The sequence below is a fragment of the Delphinapterus leucas genome, chromosome 7, assembly GCF_059928025.1.
Source record: "Delphinapterus leucas isolate spDelLeu-1000000601 "Yukka" chromosome 7, BTC_Dleu_Yukka2, whole genome shotgun sequence".
In the NCBI taxonomy this organism is placed as follows: Eukaryota; Metazoa; Chordata; class Mammalia; order Artiodactyla; family Monodontidae; genus Delphinapterus; species Delphinapterus leucas.
Genome location: NC_143135.1, coordinates 1,618,265 through 1,634,633, shown reverse-complemented (window position 1 = coordinate 1,634,633; position 16,369 = coordinate 1,618,265). Strand labels below are relative to the sequence as shown.

The 16,369-nt window shown below is 62.4% G+C and overlaps 1 protein-coding gene across 6 annotated transcripts; it reads left to right on the top strand.

Annotated features, from left to right (window-relative positions):
- Window positions 1-2,884: 2,884 nt before the first annotated feature.
- IGF2 (insulin like growth factor 2) lies at window positions 2,885-14,547 on the top strand. 6 transcript variants are annotated; one of them, XM_089914306.1, is made up of 4 exons: window positions 2,885-3,072; window positions 8,452-8,615; window positions 10,647-10,803; window positions 11,214-14,547. In XM_089914306.1, the coding sequence occupies exons 2-4, from the start codon at window positions 8,458-8,460 to the stop codon at window positions 11,451-11,453; spliced, it is 555 nt and encodes a 184-aa protein (XP_089770432.1). In that variant the 5' UTR covers window positions 2,885-3,072; window positions 8,452-8,457; the 3' UTR covers window positions 11,454-14,547. The 6 variants fall into 6 exon arrangements, with proteins under 6 accessions (XP_089770432.1, XP_022446761.1, XP_089770429.1 ...); XM_022591053.3 differs by lacking the exon at window positions 2,885-3,072 and adding an exon at window positions 3,587-3,766 and having other exon boundaries at window positions 8,452-8,614; window positions 10,655-10,803; XM_089914303.1 differs by lacking the exon at window positions 2,885-3,072 and adding an exon at window positions 4,565-5,662.
- The last annotated feature ends 1,822 nt before the right edge of the window (window positions 14,548-16,369 follow it).

Sequence of the window (16,369 nt, the reverse complement as noted above, 5' to 3'; positions counted from 1 at the left end):
CCATTCCCAGGGTCCCAACCCACCCAGCACCTTCCCCGCTCCTCTGGATCGCAGACATTATATTTTCTGGTCTCTTCCAAATTTAAGCCTTGCTCAGGTTCCCCCAGTACATTCAACATTTCTCCAGGTCACAAGGGTTTTTTTTTTTTTTTTTGGTTTGGTTTGGGGTTTTTTGGACATTAATTTCTGGGGACCTGAAAACGCATAACCCCCACTGGCTTTCCCAGGTTTACACTAGTGGCCTGGGTCCCCAAACTCATTGGGTGTTTTCTCCCAGGCTCTTCACAATTTTATATACCCCCCAGCCCCACCCCCAGGTTCTGCAGAGTTACACAGTGGCAAACCCTATTCAGGAAGATTTAAACATTAACCCTGGGTCCTGTGGTCAGGCTGACCAATTCGCCTGGCTCCCCAGAATGTGCACAGTGTTTTTCTGGCATTTAGGCATCATTCCCAAACAAGTGGAGCTCTCTTCCTGTGTCCCCGTAATTTTGGACGACAGGGGCTCCCGAGCTTACCACCCCTGTTCTGGGCCCCCCACACTGAAGCCCTGTTCCCCTGGTTCACCAGAGTTCGGGGCGTTATCTGCTGAGTTCCACAAATGTATTGGCCTCACCCTGGGTTCCCTAAATTTTCCACAAAGAATCCTAGGCACCCCCCACCTCCGCAACACACTAAGCCATTTCCCCGGGACCCTCAGAGTCTGAACGTTGCTTCCCATACCTCCGCCAAAATTTAGGCGTTACACCCAAAGCACGCCGATCCCCTTTCTGAATCATAAACAGTCTGCGCTCTGATCTCCTGAGTTCCACAAAATTGAGAGGATGCTTTCTGGTCCCCAAAACGCATTGATTTCTGGTCCCCCCCCCTTTTTTTTTTTTTTTTTTTGGTGGGCCATGAAGATATGGGGCGTTCATTCCCGGGGATCTCCAAGCTTCCTTGCCACTTATCAGGTTCATTAAAATTTAGACACTTACCCAGGCCCCGAAAGCACGCGGAGCAATTATCCAAGGTGTGCTCAATTGTGATCGTGGACAGGCAGATTCCCCCAAATCACAAACCTCCCAGGTCCCCCTGGGTCAAACCACGCACAAAACAAACTCTTTCACAGAGCCTATATCTTGTTATACCAAGCTCTTTTGAGTGTCCCAGGAACCAAATATTCTGAATATTTTCTCCGCCTCATAACATTCTGAATATTAAAAAATTCCCTGGGCCCCACGAGCTTACTGACAAGAATCCAGGTTTTCTAAAACTCAGAACTGATCCCAAATCCCAGGCCAACCAACACTGGACCCTTTCCTCTATTTGGACACACTGGGCTCTCAACATTAGGCATTGTCCTCCAGGCCCCCCAAACACATTCAATGTTACACTTCTGTCACAGAAAGGCACTGATTTCTTGGGCTCCAAAGCATCCCAGGCACCCACTGAGTCACCCCAAATTTAGTCGACATTTTCTGAGTCTCCCAGACACTGCAAACCCCCCTAACCAGCTTCAGGCACTGATTCTGCAGGCCCCACCACTTAGGAACTCTGAATCCTTTCCCCATAAAACTTAGATACTGACCCTCATTTCTCCTGAGGACTTCGAAGAACTTCTTTGGATCCCCAGATTCAAAAATTATTTTTCTGGGGCCTCCAGATTGAGACACTGCCTGCCAGCCCTCCAAAATAAACTGAGATTGTTTTCCCCCCTCCACAAAAGAATTGAACTTTTTTTGAACATTGATTTATGGGTCCCCTGACTTTATGATCCTTGCCCCGAGTCCCCCTAAATTTAGGCAATTTTCCACAGGCCTCCCAAAGTGAAATTGCCCAGATACCGAAAAATATCTGGAAATCCCAGGTATTATAGGCCGCGTCCTACAAGTTTCCTTGCTACTAACCAGGTTCCCTGAAATTTAGGTACCAATCTCTATTGAACAATTTTCATGGATCCCCCAAACTTGGGCCACGTCTTCCTAGGGTTCCCCAAATGCAGACAGTGCCCAGGAAAATATATTTTTTTCCTGTTCACCAAAAATAAACTAATTGAAACCAATGTAAAAATTAAGATATAAAAGGACATTGATTTTCTGCATTCTCCAAACGTCCTGATCACACCCCAGTTTGCCCCGAATTTAGATCGTGTTTCTTGACTCTCTAAAGGACATTGAGGATTTTCTCAAAAGCCACAGCAATTATGGAAGTTACTTTCCTTGGGTGATGCAAGCGTCCAGGCCAATAACTTGAATTTCTAAGTTGTGGAAATTAATCTCCACTCTTCTCCACCGCATGGACGATTTGCCTAGATCCCCAAAATGTGTCCATTGTTTTTCTTCCCCCAGTTTTAGACAGTACGCCTCTGGGGTTCTCCCAAGTTTCACGCTGAGCATTTTCCTCGGGTCATCCCCAAACCTACTTCCCCACAAAGTGGGACCCCCCACAAACTTGCTGACCCAGATGCTGGGGTCCCCACATTTTAGACGCGGCTCCCTTGTCCCCCAGTTGCAGGGAGAAATCCCCCCCGGTCCTCAGACTCGGACTCTCTTTCTGGAGTCTCGAATTTAGTCGTGAATCGCAGTTCCCCACACCGACGCAGCCTCCCTTGGGTCCCCACTTCGGGACACTCGTTCTCTCGCCCGCAAATCAGGCGGCTCTGACTTGCGTTCCCGGCCTTTGGGCATTGTTCCCGGCCCCGCCGCGGTCTCTGCAGCTTCCCCAATCCCGCGTACCACGGGCACTGGTTCTGGGCCTCTCTGCGTCTCCTACGAAGTCCCCGGAGCTCCTCGGAGTTGGAAAATTTCTCTTGTGTTCCCCAAACACACTTGGCCCAGCAGCGTGTCCTCCAGGACGCAGGCAGTGCTTCTCCCGCGTCCAGGAAAACGACTGGGCATTGCCCCCAGTTTCCCCCAAATTTGGGCATTGTCCCCGGGTCTTCCAACGGACTGGGCGTTGCCCCCGGACACTGGGAACTGCCCCCGGGGTCTCGCTCACCTTCAGCGCGTCCACCGCCCGTTGCAGAGCGCTCGCTCTCTGTCTCGGCTCCTAGCGCGCCCGCGGACGCAGCCTCCGGCCTCCAGCCTCGCGGTGAGCTCCCCGCCGCCTCGCGTCCCGGCCCGACTCCCAAACCCACCCGCCGCCGTCCCGCCGTCCCGAGCGGCTGCCGGGGACACCGGCGCGGGGCGCGGGAGCCTGCGGCGGGCTAGCCCCTCGGCGGCCGCGCTCGCTAGGCCGGGCGCCCTGAAACCTGCGCCGCTTTCGTTTGCTCTCTGCAAAGATCACGGTCGTGGGGAAAGCGCCTCGGCGGCCCCCCGGCGGGGCAGGCAGGGCGCAGGGTAGGAGGGACGCGGAGGACAGGCGCACCCGGCTCGGGCGGCGCGGCGCCGCCAGCCGCCGGGCGGAGGACTCCGGGAGGCGCGCGCCGAGCGCGGGCGACGTGATTGATGGCGGAGCGAGGGGGCGAGCCGGGCGCGGGCTTCCGCCGCCGGCGGCCCCTTCCCCTCGGAGGGGCGCTGGCTGCCGGGGCTCCTGGGGGCGGGCGGGGCGCGGGGGCTCGTGCGTGGTTTTTGACTTGGTAAAAATCACAGCGACTTCTTACATCGTCCAAACTCTCCAGGAGATGGTTTCCCCAGACCCCCAAATTATCGTGGTGGCCCCTGGGGCTGAACCCGAGTCTACGCAAGTCCAACGCACTGAGGACGGGGGAACTATTATCCGGATATTTTGGGTGGGCCCCAAAGGCGAGCTGCTTAGATGCACCCCGGTGAGCCCGGTCATGCAGGTAGGATTTGAGCGATGTTTCCCGCCCTGCTCGTATCTCTCCCGGCAGGCGCAGCCCGGGCCGGCCCCATGCCTGGCCCAGATTCGGTCCTGGCCTGGCCGGCCCTCCCCACGTACTGCACCTGGCCGCCGCCGAGGCTACTCCCCGGTTCCCGCGCGGCACCGGGGGGCGCTCGGGCTCCGGCTGCGGCTCGAGGGGCTGCGCCTGCTCGGGCAGGTGGCGGCTGCGCGCCCCGCCCGCGCCCAGGGACTCCCCACTTCCCTTGTACATCCCAGCGGCACTCGGGGACCCCCGACCCAGTGTCGAGCCACCTGCGCCCGCATTCCGACAGGGCACCCTCGCCGCGTAGCCCCCTGGCCGGGCGCGGGGACCTGGCCGTCGCTAGGGCGTGTGACGCCGCCCAGCCTGGTCGCCCCGCGTCCCCCGTGCACTCATGCGGGGACCTTGGCACCCCGGAACCTAAGACGGGGTCCCCAAACACTTTAGAATGGCGATTCGGGATTTCTTTCGAACTCTGCCGATCCCTGCCCCCAATCCAATCTCGCCCCCGCGCACCCCACAGCCCCCCCCCCAACCGCCGCCCCCCGGGACCCCAAGCCCGCCCCCCGCCCTTGGCTCGAGTTGCGAGGGCGGTCCGGGGGCGGGGCGAGGGCCCCGCGGGCGCCCATTGGCGCGGGCGCACGGCCAGCGGGGCCCGAGCGGGCGCCGAGCCGCGGGGTGGCGCGGCTATAAGAGCCGGGCGTTGGCGCCCGGAGTTCGCCTGCTCTCCGGCGGAGCTGCGTGAGGCCAGGCCGGCCCCCGGCCCCCCCCTTCCGGCCGCCCCCGCCTCCTGGCCCACGCCCGCCCGCGCTCGGCCCGCCAGCGCCTCCACCCGGCTGGCGGCCCCGCGTCGACGCCGTCCGCCGCCACGCTGCTGACTCCCATCTCGGGCGCCGTCGGCGGGGTCGCGCTCCGCCGGCCTGCGGATCCCCCGCCGCCTCCTCCTCATCTACCTCAACGCCCGTCCCGCTTCGCCCGAGGAGGCGGTCCCCCCCGCAGGCAGTCCGGCTCGCAGGCCGCCGGCGTTGTCATCCCCCGCGCTCCCTCCCGGCCCTCCCCGGCGCGCAGCCCGGCCGCTCCCCCTCCTCGCTGCGTCCCGAGCGGCCCCGGCGCCGCCACCGCCGCCCCCCCGAGGCCCGGGCTCGCGACGGCCGAGGGCTCCGTCGGCCCATACCGAGCTGGGCGCCCGCGGCCCGGGTGACGCCTCCGCTCCGCCCCCCTCAGCACCTTCCCCGGCCCCCGACGTTGCGCCCTTTCCTCGCTTCTCTGCGCTCCCCGTCCCCTCTCCGGCCTCTGGTCCCGGCCCCCTCTCTTCTTCCGCAGCCTTCCCTTTGCTCCCTCCCGCCCCCCCCCAGCTCCTTGCCTCCAACTCCCTCCCCTTCCACGCCCGCCCTCTCGCCTTCGCCGTCCCAAAGTGGATTAATTATACGCTTTCTGTTTCTCTCCTCGCTGTTCTCTCCCGCTGTGCGCCTGCCCGTCTCTCACTGTCCTCTCTCTCTCTCTCTCGCCCTCTCTTCGGCCCCCCCCTTTTCACGTTCACTCTGTCTCTCTCACTATCTCTGCCCCTCTCTATCCTTGATACAACAGCTGACCTCATTTCCCGATACCCTTTCCCCCCCTAAAAGTACAACATCTGGCCCGCCCCAGCCCGCAGACAGCCCGTCCTCCCCAAACAATCAGACGAGTTTCCCACCCCCCCAAAAAAGCCATCCCCCCGTTCTGCCCCGTCGCGCATTCGGCCCCCGCGACTCGGCCAGAGCGGCGCTGGCAGAGGAGTGCCCGGCAGGAGGGCCAACGCCCGCTGTTCGGTTTGCAATACGCAGCAGGGAGGTGGGCGGCCCCTGCGCCGGCTTCCAGGTAAGCTGCGTGCGGGCCGGGCCGGGCCGGGGCGGACAGGGTGGGGGGCTGTCGGTCACGTTCCGCGTCTCGAACCCCGAGCTCTGCCCTGTGCCGCGGAGGAGGGGGCGAGGGGTGGGGGGGGTGGGGTGGGGACTTGGGTAGTGCCAGGGGAGGTGTGAGCTGTCTGCAAGGCGACTTCCTGGTCGCTTTGCGGGTGCAGGGGGTGTTGCTGAAAGTTTGTGATTTGTGCCGCGGGGGCGGGGGCCGGGGGCAGTGCAACGAGGACGGGCGCAAGTCTCAGAAACCCACCCTGGTATGTTGACTCAGTGCCAGCAAGACCGAGAGAGGAAAACTGGGTGGGCGGGGCCAGGATGGAGCGAGGGGGGCCGAGTTGGCAAAAGAGTCCTGCCAGACACCGCATTCGCAGCGCACCCCCCTACAGCCTCCCTTTCCCTGTCCCCGACATTGCCAACCAGTAATCTGGAGAGAGGGCCTGGTCCAGGGCTCAAAAGGGCAGCAGTGGACAACCCAGAGAGGGTAACTGCCCCTGCCCCAGTGGGCAGATGGAAGTTTCCATACAAGGAGGTGGAAAGCAGCCCCCCTCCCTGCACCCCCGCCCCCATTTCCCGGTGCCAGGATGGGCTGGGGGTGCAGGATGAGCCCCCCCCGCCCCCCGTTCTTTGCTAAGAGATGGTGGGGAAGGCGGTTGGGGGTGCCGCAGAGAAGGGAACGGCTGGAAGGAGGGAGGGGGCGGGAGCAAAGGGGGCGGGGGGAGTGGTCAGCAGGGAGAGGGGTGGGGGTAGGGTGGAGCCGCGGCTGGGAGGAGCCGGCTCAGACATAAAAGCTGAGGCACTGACCAGCCTGCAAACTGGACATTGGCTTCTCCTCTGAGGCAGCCTTCCAGCCTCCTCCTCCCGCATCCTCTTCCTCCAGCCCCAGCGAGCCTCCTGTCCAGCTGCAGGTAACCGGGGCTGTTGAGCGAGGACCCGGCTGCCCTCCCGCTCCGGCCTCAGCCCCTTGGCCCCTGCCCGCGGCCTCCCACTCAGCCCCTTCATCCCTCCCCTCTGCCTCTGCCCTGTCGCCCCTGCCCTCCCTCCTCTGCCCGCTTGGTCACCTGGCCCGCACAGCTGCATGCCCCTCGTCTAGTCTTCTGCTCTCTGCTGGTGCCCTGGACTGGACCCCGCACCGAGTGGCTGGGCTTGCAGAAGGATGGGGCTGCCGCTCGGACGGCACCGAGTCCCTAGCTGGACAAATTTGTTCTTAGAATTTGGAGGGGGGGCGGCACTGGGCTGTCGGGAGACAGGCTGGGGTCTGGTGCAGGGAGGAGGTGAGCTGAGCCAGGCGGCAGCTCCCATCTTCCACGGAGCTGGCCCTGCTCGTCAGGAGCTTAAGCGAGACTGTGCTTCCTTCACAGCCCCTCATTTCCTACACGATTTATTGCATCAAAATTCCCCTGGGCCCAGCATGCAGCAGCCTTGCTCCAGGCTGGCAAGGGGCGTGCTGCTCGGTGCCTCTGTGCTCACTGGGTGTGCAGCCTAAGAGGGACACACGTGGGCAGCTCCACCCAGGCCCTTACTAGGGTAGCCTGTGGGTGCCACGGGGCTCAGGGGCACCCGGCCGTGACTGTCCTCCCAGAAGGGGCTCGTACCTGGGCCCGCAGAGGGCAGGCTGGAGCTGCCTGCCTGGGGGGCTTCCACCTTTTGGAGGGCTAGGGGTGGCTTGCTGTGTCCTAAGAGGAGTCAAGGTCCCTTTCAAGCCCCCCGACTCCTTAGGGGACCTGGTTAACCCTTGCCCCAGGTCTGCAGCCACAAAACCTTGCGAGGGGGTGTGTCTTGAGATGCGCCTCTCCTTCTAGGTGGTACCCTGAGGGACTGGGGGTCTGGCCTCTAGGTGGCCTGACCTGTTCTCTCCAGCTCCTGGGGTGGGGTTGGGTACCCCAAATGGGGAGAGGGCCTGGTGGCCCTGGAGGGACTTTGAGGTCCCTGGCCCTGGGTGGTGTGATGTGAGGCCTGGAAAGGAGGCTTTTGGCTTTTATGTGTGTTTGGGGTGCCCAGGGCAGACTGGAGTCGAGGGACTAAGTGATGTAGGAGAAGGTGGCTCCTGGGAGCGTGGCTGGCACCGCCGTGCTGACCGTCGGACCCTTGACCCAGGCTTTGCTCAGCCGCAGACTGAGAGGGTGGGAAAGGCAGTGCGGGAGGGAGAAGGGTGGTGCTGGCCCAGCAGAACCCCCCTGTTGCTTTGGGAGGGAGGCTGGACCCTTGCTTAGCCGGTCCTCTGAGATGCACATGTCCTGTGCTGGGGTGGGGCCGTCTGCCATCTTGGCTGGCGCTGGGAGGCCCGAGGAGTGGCCGCTGCCCTGTGCCGGCCCCGCCCCCATGACATCATAGGATGGAGGCCAGGTCCAGTGTCCAGCACTGGCCCCTGCAGCTCTGGGTGTGGCTGAGCCCCTGCAGTAATAACGATGGGGATCCCCACGTGAAATTACTGACTAGCACTTGGTGCCCCTCAGAGGTGTGCCCCGCACACAGCCCTTCACGCGGGGCAGCTCTGCATCCTGCCTGCGTCAGCAGTGGAAGCTCCAGCTCTTCTGTAATTAAAACAATTAAGATCAAGGAGAAAGCCGTGCTTTAAAGCTGTAACTGGACTTTAAATTAGGAGATGGCTGGGCTTAGTGTCCCCGAAGGGAGCAGGCCCTCATCCCCTTGCTGGGCCAGCATTTCGGGACGCCCTGGCTGGTGGGCAGTGGGAGGGGCCCGGGCCTGGACGTGGCGGGGCGGTGGGCTCACGCCTCTTGTCTCCGCCCGCAGACACCAATGGGGATCCGAGTGGGAAAGTCGATGCTGGGGCTGCTCGCCTTCTTGGCCTTCGCCTCGTGCTGCTATGCTGCTTACCGCCCCAGTGAGACTCTGTGCGGCGGGGAGCTGGTGGACACCCTCCAGTTTGTCTGCGGGGACCGCGGCTTCTACTTCAGTAAGTAGCTCAGTGGGGCGAGGGCGGAGGGGTGTACACAGCTGGTGCTCGATAGATGCTGGAGTCCTCCTTACCGCATGTCAGGCACCTCTGCAGGTCCTTCAGCACACCTGGCCTGGGGGTCGGGCCCAGGGAGGCCCCTCGGAGGTGAATGAGCCCGGGGCCCTTGCTCTGAGACTTGGAGAGCGCAGTCACGCCCTTGCAGTCCACATTTATTAGGCACTTACGGTGTGCTTGGGCGGTGCCCGCACTCCCTGATTTCTTGCAGCATGACTCAAGGTGGGAGGGAGAGTGGACGGTGGTATCTACAGGGGGACCAGACCTTAAGTGGCAGGTGCGGGTGGGGTGCAGAGTGGGCTGGAGGCCGGGCTTCCGGGCGGGGTGACCCAGGCCCCCGCAGGGAGGCAGCCCTTCCCCTCCTGCTTCTCCCTGACCTGCCCACGGGCAGGGCTGCGGGCACTGGTTTCCCCGCACGTTTTGCCCGCATCTTGGCAATGGGCAGATACCCGTGGATGGTTAGATTTTAAATGGAATCAAATGGGTTGAAAACCAATCAGAATAAGAGCACGCGTTGCTGGCGGCGTGAGTGTGCATGGCCACGTGCTGGGGCTCGCTCGGCTGCGTCCGCAGGAGGGGACCGCCAGGGCCCCCAGGCCTGGGTGGGATCCGCACCCGAGGCGCAGGGCACAGTGCCGGGTGCCCGCCTGCTGGCCCGAGTGTTTTGTCTCTTCTTCGCCCTCCTCTCTGATTCCCGACCTGCGGGAGCTGGCTGGGCACATGGAGACCTCTGCTCTCCCTTGCCCCTGTGCCCTGTGTGGCAGGGCGGGTCCCCTGTTGGAGGTGAGCTCTCCTTCGGGGTGTGGGCTCTTGCCCTCGCTTCCCAGCAATCTGGGCCTCAGTTTCTTTAACTGTAGGACGGGTCAGGGGAGTTCTGGAGAGTGTCCATCTGGATAACGGGAGAAACTGGGGAGCAGTTTCTTGACCCTCAAGGGGGGAGGGCGTGTGTGCTCCCCCCTGGGCTCAGCCAGACCCCGCTCAGGGCTGGGTGTGGGTGGGGACATGGCCGGGGCAAGCAGACGGTGGCCGTTAGGCTCGTCGTAACCAGCCCATCACCCACCACAAGGCACCTTCTTCTGCAGCCTTTACTTACCCACCCTCTGAAATGGGCCGAAAATGCCCGTCTTGCATGTCAGAGCTTCTCTTTAAAAAGCATTCCTGCTTCTTGACGCTTCTGAGGCCCCTGCCTGCCCTGGCTTCTCCTGTGGCCTCTGTCTCCTGCCACATTTGGGGGCAGGAGATGGCACCGTATGGTCTGGTGCTGGCTGGCCCTTGCCCGGGGAGTGGCCCCCTGGCACCAGGTTTCCCTGAAAGGAGGGCCGGGCTGAGCCCCCAACCCTTTCGACCCTGCACCTGGACCCCTTACTAGGGGCTCCTCTCCCTCCCCCCACTGATGGCGGAAGGCAGGCCGGGGGCTTTTCCTTGCAGCTGAGTCTGGAGCCTGTGCGTGGAGGAGAGGGGGAGGACGGGAAGAAAGGAGGGCGTGGTTTTTGCAGGTCCTCACTCCTCTCCTCCCGTCTTCTCCTTCTTCCTCCCATTCCTACCTGTCTCGGCGGCGTCTCTAGGGCCGCAGGCACCCAGGCTCCTGGTTGGTTCGGGGATGGCACTTGGGTCCCAGTCGGCCTTTGGGTCAGGACCCTGGGATCCCAGGATGTGGGGCCGGGCCCCGTGCATTTTCCAAACAGCCCCTGGTGGTGGACCAGGAGGCCGTGCCCACTTTACATACGACGAGGGAGGCACCGAGAGGCCAGGGGGCTGGTCCTGGAGCGCGCTCACCCCGCTGTCCCTTCTCTCCTTTCTGGGGCCCCTGCGCGCCCCCCTCTCGCTTTCTTCCTTCCCTCCAGGCCGAGGCCGGCTGTCCCTGCAAGGTGACCGGCATCCTGTCTCAAGGGCAGGGGCGGGGGGCTGGCTGGAGGAGCCCTGGGGAGCCCCCTGGGGCGCTGGTGCTGACGTGCCCTTTCCTTCCTCCTGTGGGACTTCCAGGCAGGCCGGCAAGCCGCGTGAACCGCCGCAGCCGTGGCATCGTGGAAGAGTGCTGCTTCCGCAGCTGCGACCTGGCCCTGCTGGAGACCTACTGTGCCACCCCCGCCAAGTCCGAGAGGGACGTGTCGACCCCTCCGACCGTGCTTCCGGTAAGGCGGCCCCCCCAGCTTGGGCCCGTGGACGGCCCCCCAGCTCTGGGCCTGTGGGCGGCCCGGCCCCTGTGAGGGGAACCGGCGTCTCCGGGACCCTCCCCCTCTCTGGAGCCCCTCGGGGCTGTTACCTCTAAGCCAGGGGACCAGGGCGCGGCAGCTCCTTAGCTGGAAGCGTGGCTAGGGAGTCCTTTACATGTTTGCCACGTGCCCCCCCCACCCCCGCCCCGCTGCAACCGTGGTGGTGTTGACCAGAAGCCGGGGGAGTTACTGACCTGTCACACGTCGGGCACGCTGCAAGGTTTAGGGACAGCCCCCAGCAGATTGCCCAGATGTCCCCCCGGGGCCTGGGTGGCTTGGGAGCAGGGGCTGGGGGCCAGGCACCCCTTGACCGGCCCTTCCCCTCTCAGGACAACTTCCCCAGATACCCCGTGGGCAAATTCTTCCAATATGACACCTGGAAGCAGTCCGCCCAACGCCTGCGCAGGGGCCTGCCTGCCCTCCTGCGAGCCCGCCGGGGTCGCACGCTCGCCAAGGAGCTGGAGGTGTTCAGAGAGGCCAAGCGTCACCGTCCCCTGATCGCCCTGCCCACCCAGGACCCCGCCGCCCACGGGGGCGCCTCTCTTGAGGCGTCCGGCCATCGCAAGTGAGCCAAATTGTCGTAATTCTGCAAAGCGGCACCACCCACTCGTGACCTCCTCTTGACCGGACCTTTCCATCAGGTCCCACCGCTGAAACCTCTGTACCGTCCTGTCTGCGGGCTCCCCCGACCTGGCCCCCGTGCCCCAACCTCCCCACGTCAGGCTGGTCTCTCCTCGGCCCCCTCCATCGGGCTAAGGGAATCACAACAAAATCTTTAAAAATGTACAAAACCAATTGGCTTTAGCTCTCTCTCCCAAATTATCACCCCCAAATTACCCCCAAATTACACAACCAAAATTGCAATCACAAACGTGTTGGCCCCCTTGAAACGAATTGGCTTCTTAGCAACACCGGAAAAGCTAACTAGCTTTCCAGAAAACCCTAAAAAAAAAAATCAATTAGCTGAAAAAAAAAATACTAAAAATAAATTGGCTTCAAAACAATTGGCAAAATAAAAGAATTTGGCCCCCACCCTTCCTTCTCGTTCCTTTCGGACCTGGACTTCAATTGGCTGTGAGCTGACCATCCAAGAGAAAGGAAGGCACCAAATTTGCAGGTAGGCTTGTCACTGCTTGCCAGCCATCTCCCTCCTTCACCAAACCCTCGCTGGGCTCTGGCCGTGTGACACCAAAGACCCAAACCTGTTCCTCCCCGTAGTTTCCATCACTGAGACCGCTGTGGAGCAGTGGGGGGGCCCAGCAACACCCGAGGAGCGGTGCACGGAACAGAAAACCCGAATTCGCGCAGATAAAACTTAATTGGCATAAACGCCCACACACTCCAAAATCTTACGTCTGAATTGTCACCTTTGAAAGCACGCACACCCACAGGCAACCCTGCACGCGCACGCACGCACACACACACACACACACACATCCACAGCCCTCACATGCATCCACACACGCACACACACCCAGATATGAGGGATACCCACACCCAGCATTGCACAGATGAGACCGCATTCCATCCCAAATTCTTCTCTAAGCTGCCCTGCGATGAGGTTTTCACGTCCTGTGCTCCTCTCTGGTCCCCTGGGATGCGCCCTAGGGTGGGAGGGTGTGTGTCCCAGGCTCAGGCGCGGGTGGTTCCATCTTTCCGAGATGAGGAAGATCCCCCCTCCTTCTCGGCACCCGTCCTGACCCCACGGCACCTGCAGTGAGAGTCCCGATGCCCCCAGACCCCACTGGCATCCACGCACCTACTATCGTGCCGAACGAGGAACGGGTTTGGCCGGAGTGGAGATGGTTGTGGCCAAGCAAGACATGCCCTGCCGTGTCGCCTGACCCCCTAGGTGTGCTCCTGCGAGATCTGGGGACCCCCCCAGCACACCTAGGGCTCACCTTTGCCAGCCTCCTGGGGGAGCCTGTCAGAAATTAGGGCCCCCTGGAGGCTGGCAAGGGTCATGGGGAGTGTGGGAAGTCTGGAGGTTGGTGGGGTGGGTGGGGGGGCAGTGGGGGCTGGGGGGGGATGCTCTGAGGTAGGAAGTGGTCCAGCAAGGGTTTGGACAAAACGGTCAGGAGGAAGGATTGACGAGGAGACGTGCAGAATTACAGATCGAATCAGGAACCCAAATTGACGCCAATTGATCTATTTCCCCCCTTTAATTGGCTTCTCCTGGGGCTTTTTTCCTTTTTTTTTTTTTTTTATCCCTCCTTAGCTTTTTACGCGCTCATGTACCAAATTAAACTTACTCCCCTCCCCGTGTAACAGGGGGGCAGTGACCAAGGACAAGGAACGCATGAAGCCAACCACCCGTCACCTCTGCGGCGCCCGCCGCCGTCCTGCCCTCCGCCATTTATCACCCTTGGTTTGATTTTTGCCTGTCCCTGTCGCTTGGGTTGAGTGGAGAGTGGAGCCTCCGCGGGGGTGCTGGCCACTGTGCCCCCCGAGAAGTCAGAGGGGAATGGAGACGGCCGCTGCCTGGCCTGGCCCCCGGGGACGGTGGCTGGTCCCCGGGGGTCCTGAGGGGCGGAGGAGGGGGCAGGGAGGCGTCTCTTGAGGTGTCAGGAAGGTGCTCGGAGGCCACCAATGTGGGGCCCCCGGCCCAGGCGGCCGGGGGGGAAGGGGCTACAGATGCTCACGTGAGCAAGGGGCTCCATCGGGCGGGAGCAGGTGGCCGCCTTCCGCGCACCTGGGGAGCCCTCCCCGCACCCCTCGGTGACAGCTTGCCCGCCTCCTCAGTGCCCCATCTGGGCCCCAGGAAGCTCGGAGCTCCGCGGGGCTTCCTGGTGACCAGGTGGGGTGATGCCGGGCAGTAGGAGAGGTCCGGAGGGCACGAGCCCCGCAGAGCAGGAGAGCTGCGAGTGTGTCTGACAGCTGGGGTCGCTTTGGCCCCGAGGCCCTTGGGTCTGGCGGTACTGACCCAGCCACCATCTCAGCGCCTAAGGCTGCGGCAGGGACCCGGGCAGCTGGGAGGTTTACCTCACCCCCGCCTCTGCCCCCAGTGCAGCCCCCCTGCACGGCAGCCCGACTAGCAATCTAGAGGCCCGAAGTTTCTGGGCCCCGGTGACGGGGCTGGCACGACCCAGGGGGCGGTCCGTGCCAGCCCACCCAAGGCACAGAGGGTCCCCCGGCCAGCGCCCAGGGAGTGGGCCATTTGGACCATTGGACAGAAGCCCAAAAATCCAAATTGTCTTAATCGGAGAAGCCAGACGGATTGGCCTGAGATCCAAACTGCTTTCGAGGCACCCCAAATTACCTGCCCACTCAGCCAGACGCCACCCACCCAGCGTTCCGTTTGCCTCGATTGGGTGGGGGCTCCGGGGGCGTCTGCCGAGGCTCCTCTGTGTCCCCCAGTGAGCAGCTCTCTGTGGGTCATCGCCATCCGACCCGGGCCCCTTCCGACCTCCACGCCCTGGTTGTGGCCCTCCATCATGTCTCTTCCCCAAGTCCCCCCAGCTGTCTTCAGCGGGACCCCCTCTTGGGTCTCTACACCATCATCTGAGGACCCCCACGCGCAGAACACCGAGTGTCACCTGCCGCCCAGTCCATCCCGCGGCCGTGTTCGCCTCCACTCGCCCCTAACATGCTATTTCTGGCAGAATCCACAGCTTGGGTTTTGTCTTTAACTTTTAACGCTCGCAATCCCAAATAAAGCATTTAAATTTATTTTCTTCTGAGTCCTCTGCTTTTTCACTTGGGTACCTGGTGGAGGGAGGGAGGGGAGGTCTGAGCCCTGGGGAGGGGGCAGGGGAGGTTGGGAAGGGGGGACAGGAAGACCCTGCAGGTGGGGACACCTCCTCTGGGCCCCTGCGGGATTCAATATACAGGTTCAACAGCAGACTAGATAAAGCAGAAGAAAAAAATCTGTGAACTCAAAGACAGGGCAGCAGAATTCATTCGATCAGAGAAGCAAGAGGAAAAAAAAAATAGGACTCATGGAACAGTGATGGGGTGCAGGGAGGACAGCCCGAAGGCCTGCAGCTCTCAGCGGTGGTACCACCACTATCGTGGATCTCGGGAGGCTCTGGGACCATCTCAGGGACCAAATCCTCAAAGACAGGGCTCCAGGCGACCGGAGGGGTCCCGGGGGACTTTTCCAAGAGCCCACTGAGGAGTGAACTGCTGTCGCTGTCTGTCAACCCCAGGGAATTTTCCCAGCCTCGGGGGACAGGGGGAAGGGCGTGGGCCAGGTTCTGAAAGGTTCTGGAAACTAGCTTTTGCTACAGATGGGGACTCAAGGCTACCTGTCACCTGTGTGCCCACCTGCACACGCAGATGTGCTCCCCGTGCCCCCAAGATTGAGGCCGCATCAGAGGGCACTGGAAACCCCCTCCCCTGCTCAGCCCCGCACCGCAGCCCAGACCACTCTGACCACTGACCTTTAGGGTCCTCATGCCCCTCAGAAGGCAGTGAGGCTGGCATCCACAATGCTCGAGGCCTGCCCGGGCCCTCCCCTCACCCCACCTATCCCCAAGACCCCGGTCAGCAGGTGTGGCCAGTGGGGAGAGGGCGGTGAGCTGTGCCCGGGGACTGGGCAGCCTTCAGTGGGCGCCCAGGGCTCTCAGCCCCTGTCTGGGTTGGGGTGAGGCCTTGCACCTGAATCCGCTCACTCCGTCTCTGGAACTCATTGCCGGCCTGGTGCTGGGCTGTGGCCTCTGGGGTCTGGATGGCGTCCCCAGGAGCGGCCATGCTGCCCAGGCTCCCTGAGAGCTCAGCCACGGGGTGGGGAGGGGCTGCCTGGAGGAGGTGGGATCAAGAATGAGGAGGGCTGGGAAAGTGGGAAAGAGTGAGCTGGATAGGGGCGCACCGTGCCCTCTGGGCAGCCGGGGCCCTTCAGGGGAGCCTGGGGGCCAGGGTGGGGCAGAGGGCCCCCCACCCACCCAAGGAGGTGCTGAGACATTCCCGGGGGGGTAGGGTGTGGACCCAGCTCGGGACCCTCTGCCCAGCCCTGCCCACCCTCAGACCAAGTTGGAGTCTGTCTCCTGCCAACACCAGGTAGGACCCACCCCCGAAAGGTCCACTGCAGCCCTGCCCGGGGCCCCTCCCGGGACGCTTGGGATGCTGGGCCAGGGTCTCCCTTCCTGCAGCTCTGGGCAGGCCCTGCCCTTCCCAGCTGCCCCATCACCCAGCCTGTTCACCCTCACTGCAGCCCATTCGCCCATGCCTCTGCCCCCACCCTGCTTTCCCCAAGACCGCCACGACCAGGGCTCAGCCAGCCCTCCCGCGGCTCTCCTGAGTTAGCCCCAAGCCTCCCCCACTCCACTCTGCTTGGCCCAGCCGTGTCCCAGGTGCCCTGGATCTGCCCAGCCTCTCCACGCGCTCTGCAAGCTTTCAGCTTACCCCGGGGCTCCATGCATCCATTCACTCATCCACTCATTCACACGTGTGGATGAGCACCCATGTGTGGGGCACCCCAGGCTCGGTGTCACGGAGGGGATTACTGGGGTGCTTTTTCCAGTGGCTAGACCTCATGGAGAAAGTG

Coding starts and splice junctions, on each gene's coding strand:
- IGF2 (XM_022591053.3), top strand. CDS start 3,605: ATGGTTTCCCCAGACCCCCAAATTATCGTGGTGGCCCCTGGGGCTGAA. Junction 8,615..10,654: donor GGACCGCGGCTTCTACTTCA/GTAAGTAGCTCA, acceptor TGGGACTTCCAG/GCAGGCCGGCAAGCCGCGTG. Junction 10,804..11,213: donor CCCCTCCGACCGTGCTTCCG/GTAAGGCGGCCC, acceptor TTCCCCTCTCAG/GACAACTTCCCCAGATACCC.